At 41.9% G+C, this 15,513-nt stretch overlaps 1 protein-coding gene across 3 annotated transcripts in view; it reads left to right on the plus strand.

Moving 5' to 3' along the window:
- The window catches only part of sned1 (sushi, nidogen and EGF-like domains 1), a 54,849-nt gene that overhangs the window by 13,750 nt on the left and 25,586 nt on the right, over positions 1 to 15,513 (plus strand). For 2 of the 3 annotated variants that reach the window (XM_072684099.1, XM_072684101.1), the window contains exons 2-10: positions 3,269 to 3,556; positions 5,797 to 5,937; positions 7,188 to 7,345; positions 8,174 to 8,304; positions 8,687 to 8,800; positions 11,499 to 11,612; positions 12,931 to 13,056; positions 13,725 to 13,769; positions 14,775 to 14,882. In XM_072684099.1, coding sequence (XP_072540200.1) covers positions 3,269 to 3,556; positions 5,797 to 5,937; positions 7,188 to 7,345; positions 8,174 to 8,304; positions 8,687 to 8,800; positions 11,499 to 11,612; positions 12,931 to 13,056; positions 13,725 to 13,769; positions 14,775 to 14,882 — 1,225 coding nt within the window. The remainder of the gene's footprint in view (positions 1 to 3,268; positions 3,557 to 5,796; positions 5,938 to 7,187; positions 7,346 to 8,173; positions 8,305 to 8,686; positions 8,801 to 11,498; positions 11,613 to 12,930; positions 13,057 to 13,724; positions 13,770 to 14,774; positions 14,883 to 15,513) is intronic. The other variant, XM_072684100.1, reaches the window with a different exon arrangement.

Genomic DNA, 15,513 nt, shown 5'->3' on the forward strand with positions numbered 1-15,513 from the left:
TTTTGCAGAAATGGGCTTGCTACCTGAGATTCTCCTGTAACAGGGGTGTCCAGCGTCTGACCTGGAGGGCCTCAGTTCAGTTCAGTTCACTTCTCTGCTCAAACACCTGGTTTTCCCCTCAGATTGAACTTGTTGGTCAGTTATCAACTTGAGTAGATGTGTTTAGGCAGGGATATCCACACACTGGCCCTCTAGGACTGGAATCAGACACCCTTGATTTATAATGAAGGAGAAAATGGTCATTGGCTCACTGAAATGACTCTTATGGTTCATTTGACAGTGTGAAGCTTGTCTCTGCATGCCCGACCCAGCTTCCTCTGACCTCTGTGTCTGGATCCCGTGGTTATTCTGCAGGTGTGAGCGCTTGCTTTCCACTCGGCCAGAACGGCTATTGCTGTGGACATTCGGTCAACAGAGGCACGGGTCAGAGCGAGCCGAGGAGCGGTGAGCCGTGGTTAGTGCCGTGCTGGCAGGGCCCTGTGGACTTTAGACACGGTTAAAAGGTGCCTAGCCCTTAAAACCACTTCCTGATCTGGAAGTGGACAGTGGCCAGGCCAGGTGTGAGGGTGTGTGTGTATGTGTGTATAAGTAAGAGAGAGCAAAAAGAGAGAGAGAGAGATAGGAGGGTTCTAGTTTTCTCAGCTGTACACATGGACGTCTAGTGGAACAAGGGAGCTGTCTGTTCCCTGGTGGGAAGCGGATACTTCGGCCACGGGAGCCTCCCTTCAGCTTTGATCCTGCAACACTGCCACTGGCTGCAGAGTGTCAACACACTGCTGGACACCTCACCCCACATCCCCTTAGTCAGCATGTTCCATATGTCCAGCCCTTAGAGACACTCACTAGAGTTACTGCATTCAGAGGCTTTGGAATCATTTATGCAAAATGACGAAGTTTTTCCCTGTTTCCCAAATTAGCCAAGAAGCTAAAAAGTAATGCAGCTTAATGCCACTAACATTAGCACTGTGCACCTGCATAGTGTAGTTCAGTTTATTTGTTTTCAGATAAAAACTGTTGGCTCTGTCATTGGAAGATTGCAAGTTTGATCCCAGACGATGCTATAGCCATCTGTAATTGGGAGTTAAAGACAGGGATGGCCCTCCCTCTCCCCCATATGATTTCCACAGTGTAATGTGTAATGTTAGCAAAGTACTCTCCTTTAGCTCTCTCTTCTCCGATCTTTCAACTTCAACTGGACACAACTAAATTGACAAGAAAATTCCTCAAGATAACCTCTACTAATAGAGTTCATGCCTAAAATTTGGAAATACAACTGTGTATTCAGAAACTTGCCAGCAAATGCAGAAAATTCTACCAGCTCAGGCTCAGCCATTATCGAATCTCCATCCTCAGTCCTACATTCATCACAAGGAGGTCTGACATTTCACAAAATTGTTGGTACCCCTCGGTTAATGAAAGAAAAAACCCACCATTGTCACAGAAATATCTTGAATCTGACATAAATAAAAATGCTATGAAAATGATCAAATGAAAATCAGACATTGATTTTGAACCATGCTTCAACAGAATTATTAAAAAAAATAAACTCATGAAACCTGGACAGAAATGATGGTACCCTTAACTTAATATTTTGTATCACAACCTTTCGAGGCAATCACTGCAATCAAACAATTCCTGTAACTGTCAATGAGACTTCGGCACCTCTCAGCAGTTATTTTGGCCCATTCCTCATGAGCAAACTGCTCCAGTTGTCTCAGGTTTGAAGGGTGCCTTTTCCAGACAGCATGTTTCAGCTCCTTCCAAAGATGCTCAATAGGATTTAGGTCAGGGCTCATAGAAGGACACTTCAGAATAGTCCAATGTTTTCCCCTTAGCCATTCTTGGGTGTTTTTAGCTGTGTGTTTTGGGTTATTATCCTGTTGCAAGACCCATGACCTGCGACTGAGATCAAGCTTTCTGACACTGGGCAGCACATTTCTCTCTAGACTGCCTTGATAGTCTTGAGATGTCATTGTACCCTGCACAGATTCAAGACACCCTGTGCCAGATGCAGCAAAGCAGCCCCAGAACATAACAGAGCCTCATCCATGTTTCACAGTAGGGACAGTGTTCTTTTGTTGATATGCTTCATTTTCCCATCTGTGAACATAGATATGATGTGCCTTGGCAAAAAGTTCCATTTTTGTCTCATCTGTCCATAGGACATTCTTCCAGAAGCTTTGGGGCTTGTCAACATGTAGTTTGGCAAATTTCAGTCTGGCTTTTTTATGATTTATTTTCAACAATGGTGTCCTCCTTGGTTGTCTCCCATAAAGTCCATTTTGGCTCAAACAATGACGGATGGTGTGATCTGACACTGATGTTCCTTGAGCTTGAGGTTCACCTTTAATCTCTTTAGAAGTTTTTCTGGGATCTTTTGTTATCATTCGTATTATCCGTCTCTTTGATTTGTCATCAATTTTCCTCCTGTGGCCACGTCCATGGAGGTTGGTTACAGTCCTATGGATCTTATATTTCTGAATAATATGTGCGACTGTAGTCACAGGAACATCAAGCTGCTTGGAGATGATCTTAAAACCTTTACCTTTAACATGTTTGTCTATAATTTTTTTTCTAATCTCCTGAGACAACTCCTCCTTCGCTTCCTCTGATCCATGTTGAGTGTGGTACACACCATGTCACCAAACAGCACTGTGACTACCTGTAGCCCTATATATAGACCCACTGACTGATTACAAGATTGTAGACACCTGTACTGCTAATTAGTGGACACACCTTGACTTAACATGTCGCATGGTTCATATTATTTTCAGGGGTACCAACAATTTTGTCCATGTGTGTAGCTTAGCTTAAGAAAGGACAGAGCAGGGCCAGTCCGAGGTCCGAGTGACGAAGGTGCTGCCACTATGACCCAAAGATCACTGGTGCCTACTATCAGCAGTTGGAGCCCAAGAGAGTACCATTGGCCTTGCTCTCTTTCTCCCCACATCACTTCACTTTAGTGTGATTCTGGCCAGCACAGGCGTCTGTTAGCTGATGCTTGTTTTCATTAGACTTCTGTTGGTTCACAGTTTTTATGAGCCTTGAGTCATAAACCAACTTACTTTACACTGTCAGTTAAACATGAGTGTGGAAAGAGTCTCTAGTTAGTAAAAGGCTGTATTTTTGACAAGAAACAATTTCCACTAACTTCCAAACATTTGTACCGTGACAGTCTGGGTGTGGAAATGGAAACCTTCAGCCCGAGACAGCAGCTGGACAAACAGACTGTTCTGAACCTGTGCATGCTCTGCTTTGTTTTATTCAGGTGAATAACAACGGTCTGGTCTCCTTTCTGAGGGAAGTGTCTCAGTTTACCCCAGTGGCCTTTCCCATCGCTGGAGACCGCCGCGTGGTCGCTCCGTTCTGGGCTGATGTGGACAATCGACAAGCAGGGAAGGTGTTTTACAGAGAGAGCAAGGACCCTGCCATCCTCAAGAGAGCTACAGAAGACATTCATCGTTATTTCCCAGAACTCCCCCTGTTCTCGACTACTTGGGTCCTCATTGCCACTTGGCATCAGGTCACATTTTTTGGTGGGAGCTCAATCACGCCGGTAAGGCCTCTAACACACTAGCGCTGTGTTTCCCAAGTGTGCTCTGAAGTAAACTTGCACATTATCAACCCTAGCCCGAAGTAACCTTGAGCATTTTAGTCATTTCCTGCCTTTACACACCCATTTTAACCTCATCAAGTGCTTGCTAATGAGCTGATTAGTTGACTCAGGTGTGTTGGGAACACATAAAACACTAAAAAATGCAGTGCATGGGTATTCCAGGACCCCTGGAATACTGGAAAACACAAGCGCAGCACAAAAGTCATAGAGCAGGGGTGGGTAGCTGTGGTCATAAAGGGTCAAAATGCAGCACAGCTTGGAGATTTTCCTTCTCTAACACCTCCTAAATCTGATAATTAACTTAGTAGTTGAAACAGGGAAATCGCAAGACTGTGCAGGACATGAGCCCTCAAGGACCTCTGAATTTGCCATTGAGTGTCATAATGTAGTGTAGAGCAGTTAGCACAGCAGTTTTCAACCCTGTCCTGGAATACCTCCTTTGGTTTTTAGAGTTGGCAACAGGGTTTGGGACCTGTTAGTAATTGCACAGTACAAGCTATTATGAATAGATTAATACACAAAACAAGTAAGTAAATAAAATAAAAGCTATTTATGAGTGTTTTTAGAAGCACCTAAGGGACCTTACTTGTAACTCATGTTTAGCAGGCCTACAATTTCCCATTTTCCAGATGCTGGGTTGAGAAAGATGTGTAATTTTGCTGGGTTATTTCTCTTATATTTAGCACCCTTTACCCAACAGACGAGTCAGTGGTGTAAAACCAGCTGTTGGGTTATTTTATTTTACCTCAGCTACCCCAGCTTGCTGTCACCAGTTAGCTGGCTACCTCTCTATGTGCACAGGTTTACATTTCAGCAGAGGGCAACGGACAAAGAGAAAATTCACCAATTGCTTTAAGATGGGTGCTTCTCAGGAAATCTGATAAATTAGGGATTTTAAAGATTTGAAATAACACCAGTTTTGCTTTTCGTTTGTTGATCTGTGAGCTAACAATAGTTTGGATGCTTGTAAGCTCACTAGCTAGGGTAGTAAGCTAACATTGAAAGTTTAGTGGCCCATTGTCCACCAAAATACACACAGTCCGGCTTTCACTGCTATAATTTAGCTACAGTATTGTGTGATGCTGGCCAGCAGAGGTTAGAGCTGTTCGATGTTGTATTGGAGCTGGGGAGCCGTGTTTTCCTCCCAGCGATGCTGTATCAGCAGCAGTTTGAAAAGAGGCACGTGGAACGTTCTTTATATGTGTAGTCCAGATATTACATTTATGACATTTGGTAAATGCCCATATCCAGAGCAACGATAATAAAGATACTGGCTAAGATGAATGTACTGCTAGAGCTGGGATATTATTGATAATGTTAAATATTATTGATATAATTGTATAGTTATTCATTTTTATTATCGTGACACACGATTCTTTGAGCATATCTAGGATATTGTTAGTACTTAAAGAACACTGATTAACTGCATGTTTTATTACAAATGTAACTAGAATTAGATTTTATTACAAGTGTAATTAGACTGTTTTAAGTGCAGCAGATGTCGAATACTAATCACTGTACAGTACTGATTACATGTGTTGTGTATCATGAAAATGTCTTCAAATATCATTATACAGTATTTTTACCATATCATCCAGCCCTGTTTAGCGCTGTGGGCTTTTACTGGTATCATTTGGTGAGCTTTCCTAGGAAACCAGTTTTTCCTAATATGCATAATTTTAAATGACTTTTACACTCCTGGTACAACTGATTTATTTGGATCCATCATTTTTATTTGGTTTCATAAAGTTCAAGCTCAAAGCTTGAAGTCAGAAATAAAAGACTGGTTTATTGACATTGCCTTATCAAACATGTATCATCACTAGTCACAATGTCTTCAACAGTGGTCAGTTTCTGAGCACAGGTTCACTGCTGGCTATGTATTTTGGGGCGGTGGACCATTCTCAACCTTGCAGTGGCACTGAGATGTTTAAAATCCCAGCATCACCTCTGTGCAGGACACACCTTAACTTTGCCAGACGCTATGTATGTCACTATCTTGTCGGCTTCACTGCTGTGCTGATAATGGTCTGGCGTGTAAATAATATCTGGTCAGTGAGGGATGAGGTGGTGTGTGGAAAACAGTCAGTAATAGTACAAAGTACAGGTGCATGTACCTGTCAAAATGCCTCACTACTTAGAGTGATGATTTATGATATGCTATGTTTGCCCTTTTTAAGGTGAACACGTTCCAGGTAGTGCTGATCACAGATGGCAAACTGTCCTTCACCATCTTCCAGTACCACAATATCACCTGGACCACAGGAATGCATGCCAGCAGTGGGGGTGATATCGCTGGCCTGGGGGGAATCGCTGCACAGGTAGTGTCCCAGTTCAGCACACTTCAGCTACGAAATGCTTTTTTATTCTATGATTTTACTACTGACAAATGTATTGGGATGCCTGCTCACTTTCTTTGTTTCTTCCAAAATCAATGATATTTAAAATCAGTTTATCCTGCTTTTGTTGGAGTAACTGTATCTACTCTAAAGGAAAGGCTTTCTACTAAATTTTAAAGCATTGCTGTGAAAAATTGGTTGCATTCAGCAACAACAGCATTAGTGAGGTCAGGATGTTGGATGATCACTACCATGGCTCTCCATGGCTGCCCCATCATTCCAGAGAACACAGTTCCACTGCTCCACAGCTCAATGCTGGGGGAGGGCTTTATAATCCTCTAGCCCATGCCTGGCATTAGAGTTTGATGCCAAGGGGTTTATGCTTATCTGCTCCAGAAAGGTGTATTCTATGGGCAGTACATATACAAGCTGTGTGTGTGTGTGCATTTGCACAGCTATGTCAGCAATGGGTGCAACATAAAGTAGCTGAATGCATTAATTTATTAGAGTGTCCACAAACATTTACATATTGTAGTTTACTGTTGAATTCATAATGTCTTTTGGGTGGGTGCACAATCCATAAAATCCTCACTACAGGTGATTAGCCCATGGATGCTATGGGTTGTCTCTTCCACAAATCCAGACTCTCTGTGATGACTGATAAAGCAGGACTATCACAAGTAAAAAAAAATGATGATAATGGACTGTAATTTATAATATTAAACCTAATAAGGGCTCTGTGGTGTCTGCTGACTAACTACGACAACAACACTTTAAACAGATCCCTTCCAGGAAGTAGATGCCCTCTTAGGATTAAGATTTTAGGAGGAATTAAAATTCTCAGACAAACAGTCATCAAGAGCTTAGTCCACATCCATGACCTTCACATAGTCCACTTGATACAAGCTGAGTGCTTTACTGGTGACTTAGACTGTCCTCTGTGTGGAACACACTGCAATAATGTTAATTACTAATGTCATATTAAGTTGACCCTTTATAGGATAACACATCTTGATGTAGATTAATGTTAGAAGAGGTTAATCCAAGTAATTCTAGACAATCCTAAAACACAATACACCATTATATAGGTTTGCCACCAGCAGTGACCACCCTGAATTTAGGACAGACTGAAGTCTGGCATCAGAACATTTCAGCATTCATGTTCATGCTGAATCTCTACAAAATGCAAACGGCTCTGAGAGAACTGTCCCACCTCTACCCTCTCTTCCTAGGCAGGTTTTAATGCCGGAGATGGAAAGCGATATTTCAATATTCCTGGGTCACGCACTGATGACGTCGTATCGGTAGAGACCACCACAAACGTGGGCTATCCTGGACGATGGGTGTTCCGCATTGACGATGCCCACGTACAGGTGGGCAGCTGCAATGACTCAGGTGAGATAAGAGAGAGCGTGGAAAGTTAAAGAGTTAAAGGTCATCTTCTCCACTGCAGGGTCACAACTACAAGGTTAATGTAGCTAGCTAATACTAGCTAACTTCCTAAATCCATCAGTGATCTGTTAGACTTGTGTAATCTGCACACACAAATCACACTGGTCTGCTTGAAACTAATTCATTGACGTTTGCTGTGTGGCATCTTCGGCATGCAGTTAGCACTTTGCTAACGGATAGCTATAGCTGGGGTCCTGGAATAAAAGACGATATACAGTCAAAAACCCATGAACATAGTCATAACCATCAGCTTTAATACAGAAACCCTGCAAAAACCCAAGCAATGTTGGATGAGGCCTGTAGCCGGCATGCTAATGCTGTGGTAGCAATGTTAAACGAGGCTCGTGGCTGACTATGCTACAGTGTGCTAAAGAGTGCTTGTAGCCAAACTAATGAACTTGTGGGTCAAATGTGAAGCAAATAAGGAACCAATAATCATATCGCTACGTTATTAAGCCATCCCACTGAACGGTTCTGTTACCACAAGTACAGTTAGCGAACAATGCTGAAAAAATCGGGCTCTACCACCAGAATGGTTACCCTCAGTGCTCAGACCTGTTCGGCCCTGCAGTGGAATAGAGGCCACGGTATACTCATCTATCCAGACATTAATACACCACTGGAGCTTTGATATCATTTTTCTGTTTAAAATTGTAAGTCATTACAAACCAACAAAGAAAACTGTTTTATTAATTTAAAAAGATTATTTGATGGGCAGTGTAGCAACAACTCCACCTCTAAGAATCTCTCTTGTGCTCCTCTTTACCTCAGCTTCGGTCTGCCCAAATCTGAGGCCCTGTCTGAACGGCGGCCGCTGCATCGATGACTGCATCACTGGAAATCCTTCCTTCACTTGCTCTTGCTTGGCTGGCTTCACTGGCCGCAGGTGCCAGATAGGTACGAGAGTGAGGACACCCCTCAAACACACATGCACACACTCACACACACATAATAGAGCTTGAATTCAGCCTCCATGGTCCTCGCCAGGAAAGAGGAAGTCAGCTTGTAAAAGCAAGATTCCACCCTTCTAGCCAGGGGGACAACCTGAGGGAGCAAACCTCTCTCTGGTCACATCTGCTTGTAATACACATACCAAAGGACCGGTCCAACATTTTGCTGTGGTCAAATCATTACCTTTCCGCTCGTCCCCTTCACTTGAGGATTCCCTTATGTTTTCATTCCTGTGTGCACGTATAATAAGAGTCACATGTCACATGTGAAGGCCCGTCCTCTCTCTCTCTCTCTCTCTCTCTCTCTCTCTTTCCTTGTCTTTGAGTAGAAGTTGATGAGTGCTCCTCATATCCCTGTCAGAATGGAGGAACGTGTGTGGACCAGGTCAACAGCTTCATCTGCCAGTGTCCACTGGGGTTTACTGGAACCTTTTGTGAAACAGGTAAGACACCTCAACTCCTGACAATACATTGACCCTTCAATGACCCACCTACAAATGCGTTTTTTCATAGCAACTGTTGCCAGGTTAAAGTGTTGTGTCCCCCATGACAGAAACAATGTAACTGTACCCTGCAGTTGGATGCAGCAAGGATCTAGGGGTTCAATTATGTACCTTAAACAAGCTTTAGGGAGTATATTTGTGCATCATAAAACTGGTATAAAAAAATAAATAAATAGAAAAATCAAATAAAACAATAATTGTTATGGAATATTATTTAGCTATGTTCCATAAGTAGTGGAATTATACCATACCATTTTGGGAGATTGAGGACTACGTCCCAACTCCTCTTCTTCCTCCCTGTGTAAACCCTGTACTCTCATTCCATCTTCTTATTACCCTTACCCTAAAAGATACACTTCTGTACATTTTTTTACTTTTTGCTTTTTTAAAGCGAGATAGAGAGAGAGTGTTGAGTCTCTTTTTGAGTTTCCAGTTTAAAATGGTACAACTCTGAGCTGGACTGACAAGGATTTTAGCATGTAAAGCTTTTTTAAGGCCTTTTTTGTAACTCACTTATATTCAGCAGGCCAAAAATTCTCAGGAAGGAGGCGTATTAGCACAAAGTTACAGAGAGGAAACCCCCACCAGCAGGATGCCATGAATGCATGGATGTTTGTGGTTACCAAATTACATAAAATAAATAATTAAAAAATATACTAAATATACCACAGGTACACTAATGCTCTATTCAGATGGGGCTAGTTTTACACAGGGTGATTTTAGCCGGTAAAGACGGCGGCGCCTTTTACCTTCTGTAAAACGAACCGTAAAAATATAACCTCAGGTTATAATAATCCCGTGCAAAACAACATCTGGGTAAAAATTCACTCATGTCCTGCGGAAAAGCAGTTTTTCTCAATTATGGGGTGCTTTAGTTTTGTTGTGCATTGCACAGATACCTCAGGTTGTTGAAATCTGTGGCAAACTTGAGTCAAATTCAGAAGGCATAATGCTTCTGGCAGCTTTGTCATTGGGTAGTGTAGTCTGTAGCTGCTAATTTTCCCACTAAAATGTCATTATTGCTATTATTATTGAGTATTCACTCCCACCTCAGTCCTTTATGCAGAGATTTCTTATCCCATGCAATTCAGTCATACATTTTACAGGTGTCCTGTAGTAAAATTACATTACATTATTATTAAATGACACCTCTTCATGTTAAACTAAACTGTCCAAAAAGGGCCTAAGAACGAGGTTTGGCTTTACTAGGTCTAAGCTGTTTACCTTGTCCTAGATGGCTTACAGGCTTCTCCAATAACAGAGGATACTTTATGTCCTTCACTGAATAACTGTCAAACTGCAACGATTGATAACTAATGTCATATAAATAAGATGCAAAATATGGGTGGTGCTGGAGGGTCTGTTGAACCCTGAAAATCTAAATTCTGAAGGTTTGTCTGAAAATAAACTTTAAGAACATTACACGGCCGTTCAGTAGTTTCACATTGCTCCATTATAAAAAACAGAAAACTCTCCTAGGATATCTGACATTAGTCAAAACTATGAAAATGTTCGGAATTCTTAACTAAAGTCTGTGCAGTGCTTGGATGAGTAAATTGGCCCCCAGCCAACACTATACCCTTGGTTGCCTCAGGGTAAATCTAGTGTGCAAAATGAACATACACCGCTGTTAACTTTGTGCTAACATAACATTGCAGATGCCGTGCAGATGCATGCTACTTGTACCAATTTCATCAACAGAGCTTCTTTTGCAGTTAAACGCTGCTGTGCTTTGTTTATGAATTTTACATTTTTATACACACAATTACCAAGGGCAGGGGGTCTTCTCTGTGCCTGTACACCCTTTGAATCCTTTTAACCTTTAGTTAAAGAAACTTTCAAATATTTTGAACTTTTTATAGACCTACAGACTGTGGTTTAAAGCCATACACCCATACACATGTACATGCATGTACCTGCTCTCTCATTTCATCTATTAGACTACCACACATTTTGATTAGGATTATGACATTTTAATATGCAAAAGTAGAACATTACCAACAATGTTACCTCTGCTAGTCCACTACTACCTTTCATGCTGTTTTGCCTATGCTTCATCCCTCTCTTTCCACATCCCTATAGAATACAAGGTGCCTTAATGACTAACTCCTTCAAATACACTTTCATACACTAACAAATGCGTAGCTTACAAATTAGTTTACTACTGAATGATGAATTATGATTCTTCAGAATAATTAGGAGTTATAAATGAATAATACACCCATTAAAAGTATCAGTTTAAGCAGTTAAAAGGTGTGCCCCACTTTGATCGGCCCATCATGTAAAAGGGAAGATGCACAGAAGTGAATGAAAGAGGCTGTGAGGCTTCATGAGTTCCATAAGCTTTTCACCATGCTGTGACCTCTCTCTCTTTCTCTCTCTCTCTCTCTCTCTCTCTCTCTCTCTCTCTCTCTCTCTCTCTCTCTCTCTGGTCGGGCTGTCCCCCCTCCCCTGGCGCTCTGCTGGCTACAGCCTCCCTCTCGTTCCCACAGTCCAGCCTGCGGAGATGTATCAAACCTCTAATACCTTTCACAGCCAGAAGCGCATACTTTCAGAGTGAGGGGAATGGCGTGGCGGATATATTAATCAGCTGAGTAAATATCCCGTGTGTATGTGTGTGTGCGTGTGTTGCCTGCAGACATTGACGAGTGCCAAGAGAGTCCATGCCTCAACGGAGCGCAGTGCATTGAGGGTGTCGGCAGCTTCACCTGCGAATGCCAGGCAGGTTACACCGGGCCCGTGTGTGAGACAGGTGAGCATGGCTGTGGAGAGTGTCACAGAGAGGGCAATGTGTTCCTCAGGGAACTCTTACTGCAGGGATGCTTTCTGCATCAGGCCTGCTCCTATTCATCTGGCAGATGACTTTTGTTTCGAATATATAATTGCTGAACTCTCCAGGGCATGTGGTCCACAAGTTCATGTGCACACGTGAGGTGAGTATTTTGGTGCCCACAACAGGTACTCATCAAACCCTCTTATATACCCACATATTGTCGCCCATACATGTCGTATTTTGGATCATAACATTTGTCCAGGTATTAATAGAAAAATAATTGTCTATTTAGTGAGAAAAATGGTTGCCGTAGACCTGATATGTATTTAGCTAAGAAGAGACCTCTGAATTTGCGTGCCATTCTGGCGTCTGCATGATAGCCATAAAAGGAACTCTGAGTCTCAGCAGTTTTCCTCTATCTGAAATATAAAAAAACTAAATTACAAAGTCATTAAGCAGTGGAAAAAAAGTTTTAGTAAATGCCATTATTTTTTATTATTATTATTTCTTTTTACATTTTTTAACTCCTTAACCTGGAGTTCCTAATATGGGCATGACTCCAGAATCATGGCATACCTTTAGAGGTCTATTTGACATATTTCAAGTTTCAGTGTACTGTCATAAATTAATAACAGCCAGAACAGCTCTTGTGCCAGAGCTCTTTACAGAAAGAGTCACTGTAAAACTGCAAGGTCAAATATACGTTGTTTCATTAAAAATACGGAATGACTTCTCATCGAGAATGGGCAAAGGCTGCCAAAAGGTGCACCAGAGTAAGTTTAGCATTGACATGTCATTTCAAATACCAATTAGCAGTTAGCATTCATTTTAAGGTGATCTAATATTTCTGGCCCATTCTGAAGACCTGGCTCTATCACCACTAGTCAGTGTTAAAATGTAAGCCAAAGACAAGTTTGATGTTGTGCTTTCTGTATAAATATCATGTAAATCTTTGCCAAGCTGTCATTGATTCAGCGTTTGGAGAAACATCATCAACACAACCTTCCTGCTTCATAAATTGGACTCTCCATAGTTTAAGGAAACACAAGCCCAGTTGGGAAATACTTGGGGACTGAAAATATTGGCCCTGCACATTTCATAAACCCTTGTTTCTACATAAGACTGGATTACTCTTAATACTATACACCTGCTGAGTGTTACTGTACACCTGCATGAACTCTAATACATCCTGAAGTCTTAAGACATCAGTGAAAAGTCAGTACCAAGCTGTTCCAAAAGATTAACTCCCTAAAGGTCCCGGGACTGATGAATGAAACTTGTGTTTTTGTGGATCCAGACATTAATGAGTGTGAGTCCATGCCGTGTCTAAACGGAGGGGTTTGTGAGGACCGGGTGAATAACTACACCTGCACCTGTGCTGCTAACTTCACTGGAAGCCACTGTGAGACAGAGATAGAGACAGGTGAGCTCTCTTTAAGCCTCCTTTCTGGAGCTCACGACTCACTCTTTCTTACTTTCTGAATGCCAGCCATTAAGCATTATCCGCCTGTTAGTTTTGTTCCCCTTTGCAGTGGGAAAAATGTTTCATGATAGAAGATGTTTATACAGCCAACCAAGCTACTTTCTCTTTTTTCATTTGACTTCCTGCATTATAACATTTTCCAACTGGGACACACACACATACACACACACACACACAATGAAATTTTGAATAAAGAGAGAAGACGAAACAGGATGACTGTGGCTTCAGGTTGCACGTCTGACTGACTGACCTCATGTATTTGCTAAAAAGCTTCTGTAACATCTCCTGGTTCTCAGGCGTTTGGTTTTTGGGGCGGTTGGCCTTTTTGGTTTGTCTGAGGTCAAAGCGGCTTAACCAGCCTTTTTAAGGGGGAGGTTCCCAAAACAAGTGAAGCTGAGGGCTGTGGTTTGAGCTTCATAAATTTACCCTGCGCCTTTCTTTGATTGTGTTATTACCGAGAAGCACTTTTGGTTTGGTGCAGATTTATGTCTGCATTAGGTCATGATACCCTAGAATGAGGAAAAAAACGACATCACATGATGGTGTGAAAAAAGGAAAACATGCAAACCATGGGTTACAATCGAGATTCTCTTCTTCTTTTTTAACAGAGTTAGTGGTTGTGACCAATTCATCTACTACTGATAATCAGACAGGTAAGCCCAGACCTCATTCAGTTTCAAAGCACAAGTTTTCGTATCAGTGCTGGGCATTTTTAACTAGTTCACCCATCACCCATACCCATCACGGTGCATGTGTCACAGTTTAATATAGATCACACCCTGTCAAAATATTGCAAATAGATTCCAACTGACTGTATAAAATCTTACAAGTCAATTTGACCAACTTTTACTGTCAAGCCACAACGGTGGACTAACCTAAACTGCTTTAGCCATAGCAATTTATGTACAACAAAATGACATTTATTAGTGTGTTAAAAGATCAGGACACAGTGTAGGCTTACATCATCCCCCTGCACACAAACAGTAAGACTAATAGTGTGGAAACTCATGCCACCAACAAACTATGAATGCAGCATTAGGCTATAGCTTTTTTCTGCATGTCTTCTAGTGGCCATTCAATTGCTATTAAAAATGGGTCCAAATATATGTAAATAATATAAACAAATAAAATATTTCCATGTAACCATTGAACTCTATGTGTATTATTTAGTCAATCCTAATGTAGAAACTATTGTGATTAAACCAACCAACTGCTTGGTTTAAAATGTGATGTGGAGTCCCACAGGGTTCTATTTTGGGGCCTATAAAACTTCTGGATTATGACAGTAATGTAGTTATTAGAATAGAAAACTGAAGTGTGGGCTTCTAGTCTAACAAGGACACTGTTAGATCTGTACATAGTTGTGACTTTTTGTTGAGCTGCTAGTGAGCAATGAGGGGTGAAAGGGGATGTATATGAGACTGGCACTATAGGCAAATGACATTATGATAACTGGTGTCTTCTATCTTCCTTTTATTATTTCCATCGTTAGTCACATTACCACATTTGGTCAAGCAATTTTAAGCTAAGTAGATGCTTAGTCCACATTGAGCGAACTACATACATATAGATCAGCAATTCAGTGATTATTTGCAGTATCAGCACAGCTCTACTCAACTGATAATTCATTCTGAGCTTCGGCTTCTCGACTTGACCAGCTTCCTGCGAGGGAGAGGGCTGCGAGAGCCGTCAGAGCTGCAAGAACGTTGGGCCTGGAAGTTACGAGTGCACCTGCAACCCTGGCTACTATGGCGAGAACTGTGAAGGTACGGCTGCCAGTCAGGGAGCTTCTTCCACACTGCTTCTCCTTAGGCGGGCAGGTATGCAGCAGAGAGGAGGAGAGTGTGGCAGGCGGCACTATGCCACAGGAATTTGGAGCCATGCCTGGGAAGACCATGCAGCCATGATGGATGAGCGTAATTATCCAAACCGACATGGCCTCGCCCAGTTTACTACACAGCCCTCGCAGCAACAGGCGATTGATGTTGCAAAATAATTGCTTTATGGCACCTTTTACTAGTTTACCAACAAGAGGAAGGGCTTCTGTCTAGACTTGAAAGAGCCTCTCTTTTTACGAGATGGCACCAATGTTTGGAATTCACTTCCTGGAGACAAAGCTAAGGAGATATGGGTACATGTGCCAGCTCATGGAGAGCCAGGCTCATGCTCCTGTAGCTGGGATTGCCACCTGGGGCAATAGACACTGTAGTGAACCCATATTTTAATTCCTCACTTTCATGACTATATCAATACTGATTACCTTTATGGTAATTAAATGAATAAGTATTAGAAGTAACTGAATAGACTCACCTTTCTTTTTCCTAACCCTAACCCTGGCCCTAATCCTAACCCTACCCCTAGCCTTCAACTTCAACACAATGCTTAACCCTAAACCTG

Source organism: Salminus brasiliensis, chromosome 7 (assembly GCF_030463535.1).
Source record: "Salminus brasiliensis chromosome 7, fSalBra1.hap2, whole genome shotgun sequence".
Classification (NCBI taxonomy): Eukaryota; Metazoa; Chordata; class Actinopteri; order Characiformes; family Bryconidae; genus Salminus; species Salminus brasiliensis.